The sequence below is a fragment of the Podarcis cretensis genome, assembly GCF_951804945.1.
Source record: "Podarcis cretensis genome assembly, chromosome: 15".
NCBI classification, from domain to species: domain Eukaryota; kingdom Metazoa; phylum Chordata; class Lepidosauria; order Squamata; family Lacertidae; genus Podarcis; species Podarcis cretensis.
The window spans coordinates 5,420,264-5,441,000 of record NC_137185.1 but is presented as its reverse complement, the minus strand read 5'-3'; the positions used below and the strand labels follow the sequence as shown (position 1 = coordinate 5,441,000).

The 20,737-nt window shown below is 48.7% G+C and overlaps 1 protein-coding gene and 1 long non-coding RNA gene across 2 annotated transcripts in view; one reads left to right on the top strand and one right to left on the bottom strand.

Annotated features, from left to right (window-relative positions):
- LOC307204318 overlaps positions 1 to 11,267 on the bottom strand; it is a 43,851-nt gene extending 32,584 nt beyond the window's left edge. Inside the window, exons 1-2 of the long non-coding RNA XR_013833573.1 lie at positions 11,081 to 11,267; positions 292 to 432 (exon numbers count right to left, since the gene is read on the bottom strand). This is a non-coding gene — a long non-coding RNA (uncharacterized lncRNA). The remainder of the gene's footprint in view (positions 1 to 291; positions 433 to 11,080) is intronic.
- Positions 11,268 to 13,161: 1,894 nt separating this feature from the next.
- The window catches only part of TBX2 (T-box transcription factor 2), a 33,551-nt gene continuing 25,975 nt past the window's right edge, over positions 13,162 to 20,737 (top strand). The window contains exons 1-2 of the mRNA XM_079955594.1: positions 13,162 to 15,095; positions 17,447 to 17,714. Of these exons, the coding sequence (XP_079811720.1) occupies positions 14,731 to 15,095; positions 17,447 to 17,714 (633 nt within the window). The 5' untranslated portion in view covers positions 13,162 to 14,730. The remainder of the gene's footprint in view (positions 15,096 to 17,446; positions 17,715 to 20,737) is intronic.

Sequence of the window (20,737 nt, the reverse complement as noted above, 5' to 3'; positions counted from 1 at the left end):
GCTGCGAAGACAGCAACCTCAATGGGGGGGGCGCAAACCCCCGGGAAGGGGCGTTTCAGGAGCGCAGACTTGGCGCTGTGCTTCTCCAGCCGCCCCTTCTGGAAAGAAAGGCCCATTGATATCGGTGGAGAGACCGACTCCGGAGGAAACATGCTTAGGATCGACTCCGGAGGAGGGAACGTGCTTAGGATCGGCCTGCAAAGCAACATGAAATCTCTTCCATCCTTCATAATAGCAATGATTCCAAAGGGAGTAATATCGAATTCTCAGAACAGATCTGGATTTCCTTACCCATTTCGAGGTTCTTGTTAAACTCCTCTTACTAGGTCCTTTGTGGGCGTGGGGAGGTAGGAACACGAGACTAAACCGGTTCCCTGGGATGTGGGTGGATGAGGAGGTTCTACAGGACCGGGGGCCCGACGGCCTCCCCTCCTGCAAAACAGAAACCAGAGAGAACTAAATCCAGTTTGAGGTGAGGCACACACGCACACCTGGATTTAAAAAACAAATCTAAAATAAAAATAGAAATTGTTTTCATCAATCCATATTGTCCCTCGAGTAAAGCAATGATGGGCAGCGTTAAAATGTCCTAACCCTTGAAAGTACCCAGTGCCCTTCCGCCTATTTTTCAACAATTCAGTCTTTCCTGGTTTTGAATCTTTATTCCCAAGCAGCCAACAACTTTCTCTCTCTTTCGATTTAATCTTCATTTCATTTGTTTGAGAGAGGAGCAAAGTACGTGTGAATGCACTCTCTAATATGCATTCCCCATATAATCTTTGGTCACCCTCTTTCTTGGCTCTCCCACTGGGAGAAAAACATACTGTAAGCTTATCGGGGCAGAGACCTCACTCTTTCCCGTCCTTGTTTTGCTTATTCCCTTGTAAAGGATTTCGATAAGCGACCATAAACTTACAAGGGGCGTAGATCGCCTTGGCTGTTCCCTCGCTCTGCTTATTATACTTTAAATACTTTTGATAATACTCGTGGCTTCTCCCTCCTTTTGTTTATTGCCTTGTAAAATTCATTGATAAATGCATTATCTATTGGGAGTCCAGAGTATAACTTGAAAGGCGGAAAGCAGACGCTAGGCAGATATTATGAATTTTCCTTATCCCTTGAAATCTGTCCACGCTGTGCAGCTTCCTCCCACAGATCCTTTGAAAGCAGAAATGTGTGTGTGTGTCTGCTGATTAACACAAATATTTATTGCACATATATATGACTGATGTTAGTGTGTCTGCGTGCGTGTAATAGATAAGAATGTTTTCGTGCGTGTACTCGTATAATGTTGCAATTGTGCCTGATAGCGTTGAAGAATTAGATTCTATTACCCTGCATAACTGATTTATAAATCCGTTTACTTTCTGAAACCAACCGGCCTTGTTTCCGAGTAACCCCCCTCACCCTTTTAAAGAAATTGGGCCCCATCCTCCGACTAAAGTTCTGGAAGCCTGACTTGTTCGAGAAGCTGGTGGTGTTCGATGCTGACTTTCAGATTTGCCTGACAAAGGGATCTATTTTGGATGGAATCGCTCCGGGGCCGAGTCTCTGGCCTTCGGGGGCAATTCAGCAGTGACGTAGGGAAAAACATACTCTAAGCAAGCTCAGAAGCTTCACAGAATTTTGTACCTGGCTCCTTGAATTTGGGGAGAATAAGCCCTTGCTGTAGAGAAAGGGGAAGGGGGAAGTTCTGGGGCTGGCCGAAAGGGGCTTGAATTAGGTTGGTCTGTTTTGCGGGCAACATAATTGAGACAAGAGCTTATTCGATATATCTTTTAAGGTAGGGCTGAGTGGGAGAGGAAAAGGGGAGACTCAGCAGCTCGGTTTAGGGGTGCTGTTTAGGGAGACCACCCACCTTTCCCATCCAGACAGTAAAGGGTTACTCTTCCTTAGGAACACATCCAGCACCGATGATCATTAGGTATATAAAAAATTAAACGTATCACCAGTACTTTTTTTGGCGGGGGGGGGTGGTCCTTAATATTGTATATGACCTCTGAATCCTCTCCAAAAATATCCCACCTCCCCCCACCGCAACCTCCCCCAAAAAACCTTCATTCCTTAATAAGGTGATGGATTGTGCCTTCAACGCTGTATGAAGCGGGCTGATTAGAAATCCAAGGTTTTGTGGGTGGGACGCCACATTAAAAACACAAAAGAACCCAGCTAACTTTTCCGAACTGATCTGAATATCCTCCCGGATCTAAATCTGCATTTTATGACTTTTCTATTTTTTAATTTTTTTTAATGCAGTTAAAACCAACAGGCTGCGACTCTTGGATAACTCGGTTATAATATTGGGGGCACTGATGTCCGAATCCCCCCCCCCCGTCGCTGCCGCCGCCATCGTTTTCCGGTCCAGTTTGTAGGGAGGTGTCAGTTCCTGGGATTCTAACGTGTATTCTGCTTGTATGTGTGTATGTGTATGTCTTATCTCAAGACCTCCCTCCCGGATTCTCCAAAATTGGGCACCCACGGCCAACCATATTTATATATTTTTTAAAATCTTCATTCTTGGAATAAATTCTACCAAGGTGGAACACACCTTTTTGAATGATACAGTTTTCTTTTTTGCTCGTGTTCTTGTGTGTGTCGATGATCCATGAAAGCGATTGCCCACTAACTACCCAATCCACGGCTGGCCACGTGCTTCCGTTTATCCCATTGAAATCCGTGCAGCATACCTGGAAATTATTCCTATGGAAACTCAGCGGGGTTTCATCGCGAGAAAGACCCCCCCCCAAAAAAAAAAACCAAAAAAAAACCCACAGCGTGTAATTTTGAGATTCCTGTCTCCTGTAGACTTTATGTCCCAGCCCCCTCCCCCGAGGCAGAGCAGCCTGGAGTGAAGGTCCTGGCGCACTTTTAATGTCAGAAGGGTTCCCGTTTTCTGGACTTTGCAGATTTGCGTGTGGTTAAGTAGCGAGCTGTGTGCGCGCGTGGGGGGATTTTTATTGTTGGGGAGGAACGGAGGGCGAGTGAAACCACATAGCCAGAATAATATCAATTGTCATTTTTGAAAACGTTTTATTTTTCGAAACAAGACCGTGCCATTTCCTTAGAACAAACTTTAACCCTTTCCTTAAAAAACACACGTTAGAACTGAGAATATACATACAATAAACAATATTTAAAAAAGTATGATCACAAACTAAACTGGGAACCGGAGGGGGGTTGTTGGGGTTAGTTTTGCAACGCCCTCCTCTCCCAGTGTCTAAGGTAATGCATCGAGATATTGTTTAACTGTTTATTCTGAAAACTTAACAGGAACGGCAAGCACCTTGAACGCGATAGGACTTATTTCTGATTAAAAGCAGGCAACTCTGCATGGCTCGGTGACAATCCAGTGCGCGCTGGGAGAGCGATCCTAATAATGTCTCCTCCAAAGGCATTATCTTCAGCGGGGCTTACTCCCACGCAGGTGGGGTTAGGGCTGCTGCTTCCCCCGGGGATAAGCCCAGCTGAACTCAGCGAGGCTTACGCTCGAGGAAACATGCAGAGGATCGCGATGCGCAGAAGGTTGCGCCAGATGCAGTGGCGTTCCAAGAACTCCAGTGAACAACTTCAGCAGCGAGGCGCTAGTCCTCTTCAAACTACACCCGCCCGCCTCCCAGCCTAGAGTTTTGTGGTTGTGTTAACTTGGAGGTCTGACGATATTTTGCTTTCCCGGTTGATCTGTTCCTGGGGACAATTTTCCATTCATTCCCTATGGTGCCTGCAGAAGGGGGGCCGGGGTAGGTTAGGAGGCAGGGAGGGGCATTGATTCTTGTGAGAAATGTTATTTTCATCAATCACCCGCAATTTGGCTAAGTGGCCCGGACAGAATACCAGCAGTCCCGCTGGCTGAGGTCAGAGAGACGAGGGAGCCGCGGAGAAGAGCAAATTGAGGACCCGGCAACCCTTTTGCAAGAGCGCCAAGGTCCCCAATGGCTGCCTGGCTGCCTGCATGTGTGTGTGTGTAGTTGCAGGCAGAAATTGGGGGGGGGGATAAGGAGGGGCAGACTAGGAGGGGGGCCCGGGAAGGTCCGCCATGTGACATGAGGGAAATATGAAGGACTTTGACAGGTCTTAAACGGCCTGGCGCCAGGGCCGGAGTCTGCGTGGCTAAAAATAGACGAGGGATGGAGAGAGGAGATGGGTCGAGATGAAAGGGGGCGCATGGTGGGGGAGAGGGGGAGAAAACGGGGGGGGGTGGAGGACAGGACAGGGACCTGCTGGGGGGTGGGCAGATGTTTAGCCAGAGCAGCTTTCTCCCAAAGTTCAAGCAGCGTTTTTAATTGTCTGTGGGAAAATAATAATAAATCCTCGTTTTGCTTGTTACGCATCTCCTTTCGTAACGTTTTAGGGATCCATTTCACTCCGCTCCCCATCTCTTCCTTTGAAAGAATGATAAAAAAAAATATTTTTAAAAAACACCTCTCTCCCTCATTCATCCAGCCGTAGATTTCTTCCTTTCAAATTAATGCGTCCTACTCATAATTTCACACACACGAGTCTTCACGTTCATTTTCTTCTCATTGCGAAGGGAATATTGGCGTGTGTTTCCATTATTTCACACAACCTTAGCTGCTGCTGTTTATTTCCACACAACTAAAACAGAACAAAACCTGGAAACGATGTTAGGGTGTTATAAAGGTGTGATTATGGATATCTTCAAGGATGCTAAATTTTGCTTTGAAACCCAAGCAGGACTTCCCATCTGTAATATTTATCTTTCCCTCTTTTCCTACCGTGTTTTTCACCCCCCCCCCTCACTCACACAGATGTAGAGTGGTCTTGATTTTCAGCCTGGATGTTTTATCTGAATGTAATTATTTTTCGCTGTGATAGAGGACTGAGAAATCCATCGCAAACCTTTTTGGGGGAAATGGGGGTCTCAGCTTCCCGATAGGAAGAGTGCCCCCCCCTCCTCGCAGCACTTATCCCGCCTGGAAAATACAGGGGTTAAAGGCATAAGCGAAGCAAGTGGAAATAAATCTGTGCCAATTCCCTCCCCACCCCCCTTTCTCTTTTTCAGTCTTTACTAGGAGAATTGCGGCGGGGGGGGGGCGGGGAATGGAGAGGGATCGGGGAAGGAAGTCGACAAGATAAGTTATTTAAAAGATAACCAGTCCCAGAAGGTTGCAGAAGGGGGGGGGGAGAAAGGAATAGCAAGGAAATTATTAGATCAAAATGCACTTGGGAAAAGGGGGGGGGGCAAAGTGGGATGTTCCAGCTTGTTGGGGGATTAAGGGAAGCTTAATATAGAAAATGGCTGGAAACTGAACTTTGTATATTCGCTGGGGTTGGGGGGGGGGGAGATCCAAGTCTCCAGAACTTCCCCCCATTTAAACTCCATCCCACTGCCCTGATAACCGGAATCGACCTGAGGCTTAAAGCAAACTCTCTCCCTTCATTTCCAGATAAGCCCCCACCTCGTATTTAAACATGGTGTGCGTTGTGTCCGTCGTGCACACGCACGCAGATGTACGTGCGGGATACGAGGAATCTACAAATAAATCCGCATACATTCTATGCATAATACAATGCTTGTTTAAAAGTGGGGGGGGGGGGGACAGCTCCAAAGAATATACACGCACGAAGATCACTCCTCTACGGGTCTACTCAAAGCAAGCCGCACTGAGTTCCATGGGGCTTACCCTCAGGCAAATGGGTACAGTATTGGATTGCAAGCTTAACCTGCAGCAATAGACTACAATTCCTGGGCCGATTAGACTGGGCATGTTAGATTTCCGTTTGTTTATCTCCACACACACACACACACACACACACACACGTAGGGGGAATATATGTGTGTGTTTGTGTATTTGTGCGGGGAGTGTGTGTGTAATGTAATACTGGGGAAAGCACGAACGTTCCAAAATCATGGAGCATAACATTTAATTTTGTATACCAATCACGAAAGAGGAAAAAAAGCAGTTGATTTTTATATTAAAAAAAATAAACAAGGGGGGAAATAGCAAATTATTTTAAGACGTAAAAAGTGAACTTTTGGGTTCTTCTCATGGAGCGTAAAGGCGTAGATGTTGGTTCAAACTTCCACTGGCGAGCTTAAACTCCAAATGTTATCAGATCAGGGGTCCAATTTTCCTCTTCTACGTCCACCTCCCCACCCCATTCAGTTCATGGATGAAATGAAGTAGAAAGCAATAATTCAGTTCCTGTCATGTTTGACATGGTTGCAGGTGATTCTCCCTGCTTGGGTTTCAAAACCAAGTTTAGCATCCTTGGGAGATGTGTGTGTGTATATATATATATATATATATATATATATATATATATGGCTGCTGTTGTCTAAATTACTTCATTTTTCTTTCATAACCCACTGAGGACATTTTCTGTAGTTGGCCCATCGCCTGCGCTTACCAGAGAGTTTGGTGGGATTCCCTCGCCCTCCTCCCCCACCGCGATCCTCTGCGCAGTTAAGCAAGCCCCATTTGCGTGGTGGGGGGTGGGGAGAGAGACCTGTGGGATCTACTTCCGGCAAATGACAACTGGGAAGGATATTATCCTAAGTGCAAGATCCTGCCCCAAGCGAGCCGCGAACACCCATGGATTTTGCCGGGCAAAAGAAGCAAGCGAGCGTTTACAGTTCTGCTGTTGAAATCAGTGAGGTATTTATTAGAGTTGTTTGTTTGGCTGGATCGTGTCGCAGGTATGCTTTGAGCACGAATAGGTACCGAGTCTCTATCTTCTTTATTTCTCACCAGCACCCGACAAACCCTTTCCTGAAAGTTAAAAATGAATTATGGGCAAAAGTTGTTTCCCCCCTTTTTTTCAGGCTGTGATCCTGAGCGCGCTTTCCTTGCGAATAGCAACCCCTGACCTCTGTGTGTTGTGGCGCTTATTTCCGGGGAAGCGAAGCTAGAATCGGGCACGTTTGTAGGTTCTCCCTTTCTCCGTAACAGCCTGGAATCGGGATAAAATTGTAAGGAAAGGGGTGTATTTTGGAAGAGGTGGGCTGGTCCCTACAGGGTCTGATGCTTCTCTAGATGCTGGATGACTTTGTCCACGTTTAATAAGGGACTCCTCCTTCTCCTCTCTTTGGTGAAAACAAAACAGAAAGATAACAAGACTAACATCTCGCTCAGACTGCCCTTGTCTTCCCCGCCCATAGACAGCAAAGCCAGAAATCGCGTTGCAAAAAGCCACCTAATCGGTCGCTTATTTTACACGTGGGTTTAAAATGCGCGCGGGAGGGGGAATATTGGGATCCTTCAGCAAGCAGGTGCCATCCTACCACTAAAAAGAACATCAACCTTGCTCCCAGTTTTAAAACTACTCCCTTTTTGCACTCCCTTTCCTCAAATCATTCCTTAGCACTAATTAATAATAATAATAATAATATCAATATGCCTGTTGCTATCATGGACCTTCGCTTGGTATTTGGGAAGATTTTCACCCCCTTTATAGCTGAGGTCCACCTCCTGTTCTGCACTATTGGAAGCAAGAGAGCTGAGCAGGAAGTTGGGGGTGATGGGGTTTAATTCAGGAAGAGGCAGCAGGAATATCAGCAAGGAGGCCAGGACTCCTGCACCTTCAATAGCTGGGTAGAAAATGGACTTTCGACAGCGGCAGCTTGCTACTAAAGGTGTAGGAGCCCCGGCCTCCTTGGTCTCTGCCCACCCTTGCTTGGTAACTGGGCTGGAGGAGCAGAGCCTTAAATTGAACACCTTTACCTGGCTGTCATAAGCCCCTTGCAGAATCTGAATTTTACCAAACAGTGACTGAATTGGCTTTGAGGTAGTGAGCCCCACAGCCCACCACGGGTCCAATCTGGCTTCTGATTTGGCTTTTGGCCCTTCTCTGTCTCACTCCCTTAGCAACAGGGTAGTAATGGTGCCCTACCTTGAAGGGTGGTTGTTTTGGATTAGTGACAGGATAATATGGACGGGGGAAATGAGAGGGTGAAAAATCTGCAGAAGCACCGTCTGGACCCTGTTCAGACTAGTACATCAACCTACTTGCACCCCATCTATATATATATGGCTTTCTCTCTGTTATCCGGAAAGGAAAGGTTGTAGGTCAGGGGCAGAGAAGCTGCTTTGCCTGCAGGAGGTCCCAGGTTCGATCCCAGGCATCTCCCGATAGGAGAGGGAATGCCCCCTCTGCCCGAAGCCCTAGAGAGCCGCTGCCAGTCAGTGTTGGCAACATGGAGCTCGATAGATCATTGGTTTGACTTGGTATTAGGCGGTTCCCTATGATTTTTCTCGTGGGCTGCGGAGAAGAGGAGAGAGTGTGTGCGTGACAGACCATCTCAAAGACACGCCTAAAGAGAATATATTCTGTAAAAAGCGTGCCTACTTCTTGAGCCTTAAAAAACAAAACAAAACACGTACCGGGGTCAAAACAGGCGGGCTGGAGGAGCCACCCCCCCCCCGAAGCCTCGCTCCTTCAAGACAATAAATGTGCGGGCTTGTAATAATAACACCTTGGGGGTCACTTGAAATGCACTCTGTCCATGTCCAGAGAAACCCGCTGCCTCGGTGCTCAACATCTTGCGGGGATGAGGTCTGGCTTTTTCAAACAGATCCCGGGGCTCAGGAAGCCTCTGCACTGGAGCAACTAAGTTAAAGGCACTGTAAACGGAAATGTTTACTGGCTGGCGGGTGGGGGGCGGGGGCGGGCAAAGAGTTCGCCACAGAGCAATCCTATGCGCGTCTATTTCAGAGAAAGCCCTGTTCAGTTCAATGAGACTTACTCCCCAGTAAGTGTGGTTAGGATCGTAGCCTCATCAGACTCAAACTGGATATTAGGCGCTCAAAAGAAAGAAAGAAAGAAAGAAAGAAAGAAAGAAAGAAAGAAAGGAAGGAAGGAAGGAAGGAAGGAAGGAAGGAAGGAAGGAAGGAAGGAAAAGGTGGGGTTATCTGGCTGCTGCAAACAGCGCCCCCCCCCCCCCAATCTCTCTGCTGTGAATTAAGGGTTGTATCGGGTGGGTGGGTGGGGCCAATGCCTTTTCACTTCCCCCCTTTCCGCTGTCGTTTTCATTTTTTGCTCATATTCATTATCCGCATCCTATTTATTATTAATTCCTCCCCCCCCCCCCCACTCCAGTTCATTCCCTCCAAAATGTTCAGCGTTAACTGTAAGCTCCTCGGGGCGAGAGCTAAGGCCAAGCCACACACGCGAGGCGCGCGGCTCCCTCTCCCCCAAAAGAATATTGGGAGCTCTCGCTTGTTAGGAAGAGCTGGGAACTGTAGTTTGTTAAGTGTACTGGGTGCTGCAGGTCTGTGCCGGGGAAACTACAGCACCGTCCTCGGGATTCTTTGAGAAAAGTCGCGTGCTTCGCGTGAACGATGGAGAGGTGAGCTAAGGCGCCTGTTGCTCCATAGATCTCGACCCGCCGAGTCGGGATGCGGCCCCAGTTGGGGACTGGGCTGGGGGACCCTGTGCGTGTCTGCGCGGAGTCGCTCCCCTCCCCCTTCCCTCCGCGCCGCCGAGGAGCTGCGAAAGACTAGCTGGCCTTGCTGAGTCTCTCAGAAGCTGATTAGATGCGGCCATCTAGGGGTCAGGCGAGCACATGATTCCGCAGCCTGGGCAAGCACGGCTGCTGCTCCCATCGCGGGCTTATAGGTCCTCTCCCACTTGGAGGGAGAAAAGGAGGGGGGCGGAATAACTTCCCAGAATTTGGGGGACCTAGATGCTTCTCTCTATTTTTTAAAAAAAATCCTTTGTCTTGTCGCTTTTTAATTGTTGACACTTCAAACTCCTGGCGCCAAGAGGCTCTTGACCCAACTCTCTTTTCTCCCCCCCCCCCGGCTCAATCAGGGGGGGAATCTGAAAGTAGACACACGGCCAGACAGATAGCTCTCCTTGTCAACTGTCTGTGGAGTGGGAAGATTTGGCTGGGGCAGGGTGGGTGGGTGGGTGGGATCTTGAGGAGGTGACGAGAGAGAAAGAGGTGCGCCTCTCCCCCCAAAAAAATCCATTTCCAAACAAAGTAGCCTTTGCAAGCGATCGCCCTCTTGGCTCTATTTTCTCCAAACCCCTAAGTAAATTCTTTCCCTCCAGGAAAAGACTAGGAAAGGCGGTGGGCAAATAACGCCGATCAAGTGAAAATGGAACAAGGGGGCGAGAGATGAGAGAGCCAAAACTAATTTCATTGCGATCCATTTCTCATTTGGAACCAGTTTTTTTTTGGGGGGGGGCGCAATAGAAGAAAGGAAAGTTCGCCAGCCAACTTTACGCATTACATGCAAGCGGGCGGGCGCCGGTGCTTTTAATAGGTGGGGGACCATTTAACCCGCCCGCCCCCCCCCCGCGCCTGTCTTATAGGATATGCTGACGAGCTGATGTGGCTGTCAAGAGGTCAGGGCTGCGATCCTCACGCACGCTCACTTGGGAGTACAGTAGTAAGCTCTATGCAAGCGAAGTGGGACTTTATTCCGAATAAAGATGCGGAGAACCGAAAGGCAAAGTTGTGTTCCTAAGGACGGTCTGGGTAGCATTGGTATTTAGGGGTAGACAAGTGGTTTGCGGGTGTCAGCCCAGGGGGTTGCGGGGAAGGGAGGTGGGGAGAACCGATACAGTATATCCAGGACTGCGATCCAGCAAAAAGTTACGCGTGGGAGTGTGGGATGTAGAAACCCATTTTTAAAAACAATAAAGGCCCCGAGTAAAACTGGGAGCTGTTCATTCAGAGCGCAATCCTGTACATGTCTACTCAGAAGTTAAGTCCCGCTGAGCTCAAAGAGGCTTGCTTCCAGGTGAGCTTACTATAGGATTGCAGCTGGGAGCAAGTTCCAGTGGGGTCCAATCGGACTTACTTCTGAGTAGACATGGCACGAATGCGCTGCTGGAGACCATCTAGTTCAAAATCTTTAGGCTGGCGGTGGGAGTATTAATAGTATCGGAGTTGCAGAAAAGTAAGAATGATTTAATAATTAATAATACATCCGGTGTGAACCGCGGCTGCGTTCACACGCGCACAAAAAGTGTTCCACGCTTTAGGCACCTTCCTCGCCTCTGCGACCTTTTCCCAAAAGCTTTTTTAAAAATAAAAATACTACGGATCGGCGCTCGCGCGAAACCTACCCCGAGGTATCACTGAACGCGCGCCCCGCTGCTCGCTACTCACCCGAGGCTGCTTTGGCCGCGTTTTTGCAGAGGGTCCGATTCGCTCCGCTATTACTGTATTTCCATTGCCCGGGCTGAATCTCTCCATCTCCGCACGGTCCCGGAGGCCGAGACTGGGCTACGAAGCGAAGTCTTAAAGCGGCGATGCGCACCGGCTTGCCTCCATTTTTCTCAGACCCCCCCCCCCCCCGCATGCCTCCCCCGCGTTGTCTGTGCGCCCCACCCCTACCCCAAAGATTGGGAAGCCGCGAAATCTTCTCGTGGTCCAGGCAGCCCCTGCCTGGATCCACAGGGGGGGGGGGAGCGCATGGCCCTTTCTGCCTCCTCTGGGTGGGCCCTACCCGAATCTCTTCAAAGGGTTTCTCTCCCTCCCTCTCTCTGGCTCTCTCTCCCCCTCCCTTCTTCCTCCCTGAAATTAAATCGCGGGGGGGGGGAGTGGAACATCGCGCTCGGGGTTTTGGAAAAGGAATGGATGTTATAAGAAACTATAATTTGGGGGGCAGGAAAGGGAAAAAAAGGAAAGGAGCAGCCCTTTGGTGGATTAAATGGAATAATTACCGGTATATTCACGGTGTCCCTGTTCACCCCCACTTTCAAAATATTCCTCCTTGTAGGGGGCGGGCGGGAAAGGGGAACAGTTTTGGCCCTAGACCACTTAAGGGGTGAACTTCTGAAACCGCCTCGCACCTAATCAGCTAACCGAAGGTGTAAGCCTGCTGTTTTCAACGATATTTACTCAGAAGTAAGTCACCTTGCGCTCAATGCTATTTACCCCAAGGTAAGCGTGATAAACTGGGTCTTCCCGAAGCCCAGGATTGTCCCCAGCGAGTGGCCTGATCCACAGAACGCGTCTACTCAGAAATACATTCTATCGGGTTATATACTCAGTGTAGACCCGATAAAATTTATGCCTTTTATTTTGCAATTGGTCTACTCTGTGTAGGACTAACGCGTTGCACTCCAAGGGGATTTGCACCCAAATCCAAGGGGATTTCAGCCTAAAGCAGAATTTCTTCGCCAGTTTCTTTCGCGACGAAGCTGTGACATTTACAGTACTAACACCTGAAATGCATTTTCTCGGAAGTAAACTGCTCCCAGAACAGTGCGATTCTACCGGAAGCTTTCCCCAAGAATGCCGCACTATAGATGCAGAATAGACGTGGAATAGGTTAGCATATTTGAGCTCCTTAATATGTTTATTGTAAGTTCATCGGGGCAGTGACCTGTCGGTCGCTTGTGCTATGCAGAAAAGCCACACCATGCTGTACTGGTTTCAGCAAATAATAAATACTAATTCGAATGTGGTGTTGTGCTGGTACACCCGCAGAAAGAACACGCAGGTAGGCCTCCGAACAAGATAACAGAGTTCTCACGTGCAGAGGACTCGCCAGTCTTTAGACACGTGACACCCACCGGCTTTTGCTCGCAGGCCTTTTGGGCACCAAGGCCCAATAAGCTTACAACGGGTCTCCTCGGGAGTAACTCCAAAGTCCCGAGGCCTATGTGAAGGGATGAAATTTATAAAAACTTTCCCTGCGAATAAAGTGGTGTGGGGGGTTGAAAACACGTGTGGAAAGAGACACCTGTACTAGCGTTCAAAATATACACCGAGTGGGGGTGGGGTGCGCTCTGGGGAGAGGGACCCTTTCCAAGCACCTGTTCAAGGCCAAACACTCATCCCCACAACCCAAAAAAACCCGACTCCGAGCAAAGATGGCTCTTCTCCAGTCCTAGGAATGGTTTCTGTCGCTTCCTTTTCCACTTGGTGATAGATCCTCTCCGTGCGTGTATTCAAGGGCTTTCTGGAGAACCAGGGTAGTGCCCCCCATCCGGATCCTGGTCCGCAGGCCTCCGCCCTCTCTCTGATCTCCATCCCTCGCCCGGCCTGCGCCCTGGTCGCTCGCGCGCTGGCGCATTTCCTGGGGCTCCTTCTCTCCTGGCTGCCTGGCCAGACTCACTCCGGGTGCCTCTGCCAACAGTTCCTGCGCTGGGGGAACGTGCCCCCTCCCTCTCCCCCTCCCTCCCCATCAGCTAGGAGCCGGGCCTGGAGAGGGAGGGCTCCCGAGGCCTTGCCTCTGTCATTGGTTAATATTTTATTCTGTTGACATGTTTTCTTTCGGGTGATGCCTCCGACACCTTTCACCCCCCTCCGTTCCTCTCTTCTTCTCTTTCTCCTCCCTCTTCTCTCTTTCTCTCCACCCGCCCATCACAAACCCCTTTCTATTCCCTCCTTCTCTCCACCCCCACCCCTTCCCAGCTCCCTCTCTCACCCCAGATCTTGGCCGGACCTGTCAAAACCACGCCTATGGACATCCACAATTGGTCTGAACCGCGTAAAATCCACAATCAAGGGGGGCTCGGCTCATTAAGGGTTGGCCCGAGAGGTGGAAACGCGCGGAGCGGAGCGAGGGGGGTGGGGAGGAAGGAAGGAAGAAGAAGAGGGAGGGAGGGAGGGAGAGAGAGAGAGGAGGAAAGAGAGAGAGGAGGAGAGAGAAGAGGTGGAGGAATCCGAGCGAGGAAGGGCGCACGAGAGATCGTCCCAGCGCTTTCTGCTCCTTTATTTTTTAAAAGAGAGGGATCCAGAAGAGACGCGAGCCAGTCTGCCCTGGGGCTCGCTCTCCTTCGGAGCTATGAAGCGCCTGGCTCCCGGCTGGGATTCCGGCGTCGATCCAACTCCGGAGCCTCGCGATCCTTGAGCGACCGGAGAAGAGGAGGCGGGGGTTGGTTTCGCTTTGGGTCGGAAAGGCGAAGGAAGGAAAGAAGGAAGCTCCCCCGGCTGCTGCCCGCTCGCTCGCTCGCTCGCAAACGGCGAGGGGGGAAAGAGAGAGCGCGAGCGCCAGAGAAGAAAAGGGGGGGCCGGCGGCAAGATCCCCCTCCCGTCCCCACCCCACGGCCGCCAGATCCAGCTTGGCTTTCTCTCCCTCTCTCGGGGAGGGGGGTCAGGAGTTCTTGTAGGACTGGGAGGGAGGGGGACGCGCTTCTCCGCCGACCCCCCCTCCCCAAACCTTTCCGATTGCAAAATCATCTTGAGCTGTTCTTTACATTTTTATTTTAAGGACTTGATTTTTTGTTTTGAAGGCGTCAAGACTCGCCCTTCTCGGCTGCACTTTTTTGGGGGGGTCCCCCCTCCAATTTGATCGGGGAGAAGGGGCTCTGTTTCGCCCTCCCTCCTGCCTGCAAGAAGAAAAAAACATATAAGGACTTACCGGAGACGTCCAGAAGAACTCAAATCACCGGGACTGTTTGGTAGTGTGGTGTTTGTATGTGAGTCTGTGTGCGCCTGTTTGTGTGGGCTTCCCCCCCCCCCAGCTCTGCTCGGGCTTCCCTCCCTTCTCCCCAGTTTCTGGCCCCCTGCACAAGAACCCGAAGGCAGTTTTGCCAGAGTTGAGGTGGGTTGAAACCCACCAGCCCGGGGGCGCTTCTGAGAACCGCGAACAGAAAACGGGTTGAAATTCACTAGCTCTCCTGCCTGAGCTCGCAGGGGGGAGGTGTGCTTGTGTGTGTGTGTGTGTTGTGTGTGTGTGCACGGGGTGGGGGGGATTGAAATTGACAAGCAAAGCAGGCGCCTCTTCTTCTCCCCCCCGCCATCAACTCCCAACCCCTCCCTTGCTGGAGGGATCGGGCTTTCTTCCCGGATTTGTGGATGTACTGATGAGAGATCCAGCCTTCCCGGGGACTGCCATGGCTTACCACCCTTTCCACGCGCCCAGGCCGTCCGACTTCCCTATGTCAGCTTTCCTGGCGGCCGCTCAGCCCTCCTTCTTCCCGGCTTTGGCTCTGCCTCCGGCCGCCCTGACGAAACCTTTGCAGGATCCTAGCCTGGCCGGAGCCGCCGAGGCCAGTTTGCACGTCTCGGCGCTGGGACACCACCACCAAGCCGCCCATCTGAGGTCGCTCAAAAGCCTGGAGCCCGAGGAGGAGGTCGAGGACGACCCCAAAGTGACCCTGGAAGCCAAAGATCTCTGGGATCAGTTTCACAAACTAGGGACCGAGATGGTGATCACCAAATCTGGAAGGTGAGCAGTTGCGGTGGCCAACCACGTTGCAATTAGGAATAGCAAAAGTAATAATTGATAATGATAATAATTCATTTTTTTCCATGATAGGATAATAATTCATGTTTTGCATGATAGCTTGATATGGGCATTATTAAGCACTGATTTTTGCAGGGTGGGGGGAGGAATCAACCTTCTGCGTTGTTTCTCACGGTGCGCTCCCCCACCTATGACTTTAATTTAAATGTATCTGTCATCTCTCTTAAAACGCCTTCCTACCCCTAAACCCATTTCCAGCCAATGCCACATAAACTGGAAGTAAAGTTTACCTTCAATCATGGGGTTTTATTCCCAAGCCAACGCGTTCAAGGTTGGGTTAGTGTGTTTAAATGCTGAGCAGATATATCTGATTTTTGGTAAAGGGTTCTTGCTGTGTGTGTGCGCGGGCGTTTGTGTGGAAGTCGTCTTTTCCACGCTGAAACTAGGTCTCTTCCCCCCACCACCTCCCCAATTCATGGTTAATTATTTAAACCCTATAATTCCATATTATATTTGTTTACACGATTAAAAGTAAACTTGTTTCCGGATTAAATGTTTCTGGCTGATAGCCTCTAAACACCCCAGAGTTGTGTGATTTTAGCTAATATTGTTATTTTATTTTTAAAGTTCATATGTATGTATGTATGTATGTATGTATTTTTTTAAAGCTGAATAATTACACTTTACATTAAAATATCCTAAAGGAGCCTAGGAGTACAGATTGCAACCGTAGGGCACGCTTTACATAGGAGTAAGCCCCAGTGAACACGGTTGACTTGACTACAAAGGGTAAAAGAGGCATTAGGATCAGGCCAAAGAGGCATAACTGATGCCAGAAATACAAAACTGAGGGTCTTCCTTACGTTCAAAGCACGGTGCTGAATAAAGGAGGGATGATTTTTGGAGGTTTGGAAATGGATTTGAAACGCTCCCTTCCACCCAGATTCCTGAAAATTTGGGTACTGCGGTTTGGATCTGCTAAATTTATTCCCATTTTCCGTTTCATGTTGCCTCGCTGGGCCCCCTGCCCTCCCCACCCCAAATATAATGAGCGGACAAATTTCTCGAACTTCCAGGGAGGGGGTTTCCTGTTGTTTTATCTATTCTCTCCCCCCTCCCTTTGCCAGCAATGCCTTCGGTCTATTAAGAGAAGTTTGAGGTTTGCGTTTTGCCTCTTTTCAGGTTAGGTCAAGGGAAATTTGGAATGGTAAAACAAGGAGCGCCCGCTTGGGCTTCGACACGACCCCTCACCCCCATTCGACATGTAGTATTTGCACCACATTTTTTAAAAGAGAGAGAGAGAAAAGATATGCCGTGCAGGCGCACAACTAGGTCATTCGGCTTCCCTGCCCCTGACAATCCGGATTTCAACTTCCTTTTGAACCTGGGTTTTTAATCCGGAACAAGGAATCGTTTTCTTATTAATCTGCTCCTAAAATAAAAAAAAAGTCTGTCCCATGCACGCTGTAAATCCCATTCACCCTTACCTTGAAGTAAATCCCAGCGAAATGGATGGGATTTAGAATTTCAGAGTAAACCTGTTTGCTAGAATGGGGTTTTCGAATGCAGGAGGAAAGACAGGTTTTTTTTGGGGGGGGGCTTTCTTTCAAACCCTCGAAATGCACACCTTTTTATAAAAGCAGAATTTGGATTGGTGAATTGTTTTCTGGGGGGTCTTTATTTGTTTTCATAGAATCCTGGCCCTGAAAAGGTGGCCTAATTTCAAAGGATGTGCCCCGGGCCTGCATTTTAAACTGCAACCTCGTAAGGACTTTCCTTGCACAAAACCGGCTTTACTCTGGAGTAAACGCGTTTAGGGCCTCCCCGCGTCTGAGAAAGAGTTTCAGTCCAGTTGGAGTGCATGTTTACTCGGAGACCATTCCCACAGTGCGCAACTGAACCTTTTCCCCTTGAACTGTGCTCTGGGATCGCAGGCGCCAAAGACCGCAGTCTCTGCAGCCTCTTTGGAAAGCCTGCTGAACAGAGGGGCACTTACTTCTGAGTAAACATGCGTGGAAATCTCCCGCCGAGGAAGCCCTTTACCTTAAAGTCCAGCTTGCCTTCAAAACAAAGCCTTAGATTGTCGCGCTTCTCTCTTTCGAAAAAGAAAGGGACGCAATTCAAAACAAAAACATAAGGCCATCTCTTGAAATAAAAACCAGCGTTTCACAGTGATCCATAATGTTTAATAACGGGCACGTGTGTTTTAAATAGATTGCAGTGTTTCCGAGTTGAATTCCTGACTTTGCGAAGAGGTGGGTGGAATGATCGTTTCCCTTAAAACCTTGTTTTTTTCCTTTTTTCCTTTTTTAAATTTCCTGGTGTTTATTCAGGCGAATGTTCCCCCCTTTCAAAGTTCGCGTCAGCGGCTTGGACAAGAAAGCGAAGTACATTTTGTTAATGGATATCGTGGCGGCCGACGACTGTCGCTACAAGTTCCACAACTCGCGCTGGATGGTGGCCGGGAAAGCGGACCCGGAGATGCCCAAACGCATGTACATCCACCCGGACAGCCCCGCTACCGGGGAGCAGTGGATGGCCAAGCCCGTCGCCTTCCACAAACTCAAGCTCACCAACAACATCTCGGATAAGCACGGCTTCGTAAGTCCCTCCGTGCCCCCTTTCCTTCTTTCTGTGGGGTAAAAAGCTGGGTGGGGTGGGGGCCAGGAGAGGAGCTGCTGTTTTTCTTTCATTTAATTTCCAAGGCTTTGAAACATCCGCCCAACCTGCCACCTCCTCTGTGCCTCGGGGATGCCCGGCTCCTGTCACACAATTGACACGTGTCTCTATCTTCAGATAATCTCTCCGCTGGGAACTGGAGTTTTTTTTTGGGGGGGGGAGTGGAGAGAGAAAGAGAGATCAGACAGGCATACCGTACCCTTTTTTTAAAGAAAGAAAAGCTGCGATCTGGAGCGCAGGATTTATTAAAGAGTTCAAGTCCTGGTTGAAATGGTGGAATAGGGGGCTTTACTCCTGAGTAAACCACCTCAAGAACTGGCGCTATGGGGCTGCTGTTGATCAGCACAGTTTATCTCTCCCCATTCCCGCAAGAGGCAGATCTTTTCCTTACTCTTTGAGATTGGGATTTTCTGGGGCGCCAGGCGCTGTACATCTGTGGCTCTTTAGAGCCGCATTAAAGTGAGTAGTCCTCAATCCGAAATGCCTGAGCTCTTGTTTACAACTCCCTTTTGCAAACCTCCTCGTTAAAGCTCTCCTTTTGGAGTCTGTATTTAGTCAACTTCGTAGAAATATTCCGTATATAACACGTATAATAGTGTGTGTTCCATATATAATTCGTACAATATCTCATGTGTGTGTGTGTGTGTGTGAATGTATGTGCACGTTCTTGGTCCCCGTCTTAAGAATTTTCAACCCCTAACCTGAAAAACCGTACACTTTTAAATAAATTTATCCTATATAAATCTGCAGGGTGCTTCCCCCCACACCTGATGAAGGGGGCTTCTATGACCCATAGCTAATAAATCATACCTCCTTATCAGGAGTTTAAAATTCGTAACAACCTACACCCCTGCCAGAGGTTGTCTCCTTCTGGGGTCAGGGGTGGGCTGGGATAATGGGCGGAAAATCCGCGCTGGAGAGCGTATCCTACACGCTTGTACACGGTTGACTTGGAAGTAAATTCTCATCGATTGCAATGCGGATTTAAATGCGCATCATAGCCTTGCGGATTTACAGCCGCATCGTGTATGCGAAGAGAAATGTTAACTTGGGAAGGAAATCCCATTGATTTCCCCGCTCGCCTTCCCATCGGGACCTCCAGTCAACGTTGCAATCCTATCCAGATTTGCCAGGGAAGTAAGCTTAACTGAGATCAACCGGGCTTAATTTAGAGTAAACACAAGTAACGTCGGGAGGGGAGATGGGCGCTTGCTTGCTAACAGTGCGGTGGCAGGTCGGTTTACTGGGAAGGCATTCTGGTGTGTTCAGTGGAGCTTACTCCCAGGTAAGCCTGAAGAATACAATGACCTGCATAAGCAACATTTCTTCCAGGGTGAGCGGTTAGTTAGTGCCTTCAGTTCAGCGAAGGCTGAGGCAATAATTCATGGAGGTCAATCCCATTGAATTCAACGGGGTTTACTTTTGAGAAGGCACGCATAGGATTATGCTGTAAACTGCCATTAACATTTCTGATCATTTTTTCACCGCAGGGGCTGGTTTGCTTGTTATTTATTAAAACCTATAAAGTCCTTTTTTTTTTTTTTTTTGGCAGAACAGCTAAAGTGAATTAACAGGAAATATTTTTATCCTATAAAATAATCACCTTTATTTTTAAGGCAATTTAAACTCCGCTTCTTTTATTTGCCTTAAAATTGGCAGAAGGGGCTGGAAAAAAACCTTTTACTAAAAATGCTTGGGGGTGTGCGTGCGCCTGTGTGAATGGATTCCAGTAGATCTTTTCAAAACTGGAAAATAGGGTTTGATCCTGGATTACTCTAAAATGTACGCCAGTAATTATTTTCCCCCCGTTGAGCAGAATATAGTACTTTTCATCACTTCTCCATAATTTTGCAAAAAGTGCAAAGGAGATAATTGTAATTTATATATATCTATATGTTTTGTGTGTGTTTGAGTGTTATATATAAAATTAAGATCCCTTAATTTTGGCGTGTGCGTGGAGGAAACAGAAAAGAAGAAATGCAGGGATTATTTCAATAAATCTTGAGGTCATTTGTTGGGTGATGAATGACCTTTCTTTAAAGTCAAATTAAAAGGTTACTTAGAAGGGTTTTTTGTGGCGTGGGGGAGGCATGTTTAGTTTTTACAGGTGTGTTCTTAGATGAACAGACTAGTTCGTTCTCCTTCAGGATCCGGAAAACAGGGGGATCAACAGGCTAGTTCGATTCCTTTCCCTATTGATTCGGAAGTAGCTGCCCTGGTCTTCAATGGAGCCTTAGGGAAGGAATTGAGGTACCTGGGGGCTGCGCTGCTCTCCCCCAATCACCACCCCCAGGAAAACAAACGCTATAATCGATAATGTACACGATGATGCGAATACGTGCGGTGTGGGATCAAAAAACAATTCTGCTGCCTTAAAGAGAGAGAGATAGTTTCCTCCGCCGGCGCCGCCCCCCAGTCTTCAATGGGCCCTAGTCTCTCTCTGCGTTATACACACGCACTTTCAATGCCCTTCTAGGTTTGGCGAACTCTGCGCCTTCTTAAATATCCCTTGCTAAACACCAGGATGTCTTAAAAAGGCGAGCTTAACTTGCACTGATGTGGTTGTCCGCCCCCTATAATCTTGGCACAATTTTAGTACGCTGCCATAGTTCCTACAGGAACAATTCAGAGCCCGCAGTCCGAATGAGCATGGTGCTTATATATATTCAATAATAGTTGTTGATAGATTTTGTGCCTTCTATTTATTTCGCAGTAGTCTTACCTGTAGGTCACGCCATTTCCGCAGCAGAATTTGCGGATCTAGTGTGTGTTGCGTGTGTTTCTCAATGATTTGCTGGCACACGCCTGTTAAATATAAACGCAACCACCCCACCATCGCGTATTGAAAAAGCGCGCTGCAGTTTTGTGCAGCATTGCGATCCAGCATTGCGGAATCCAATAAGTTGCGCTCTTTGCATTGAACAAAGGGGGTGGGAGGGGGGAGC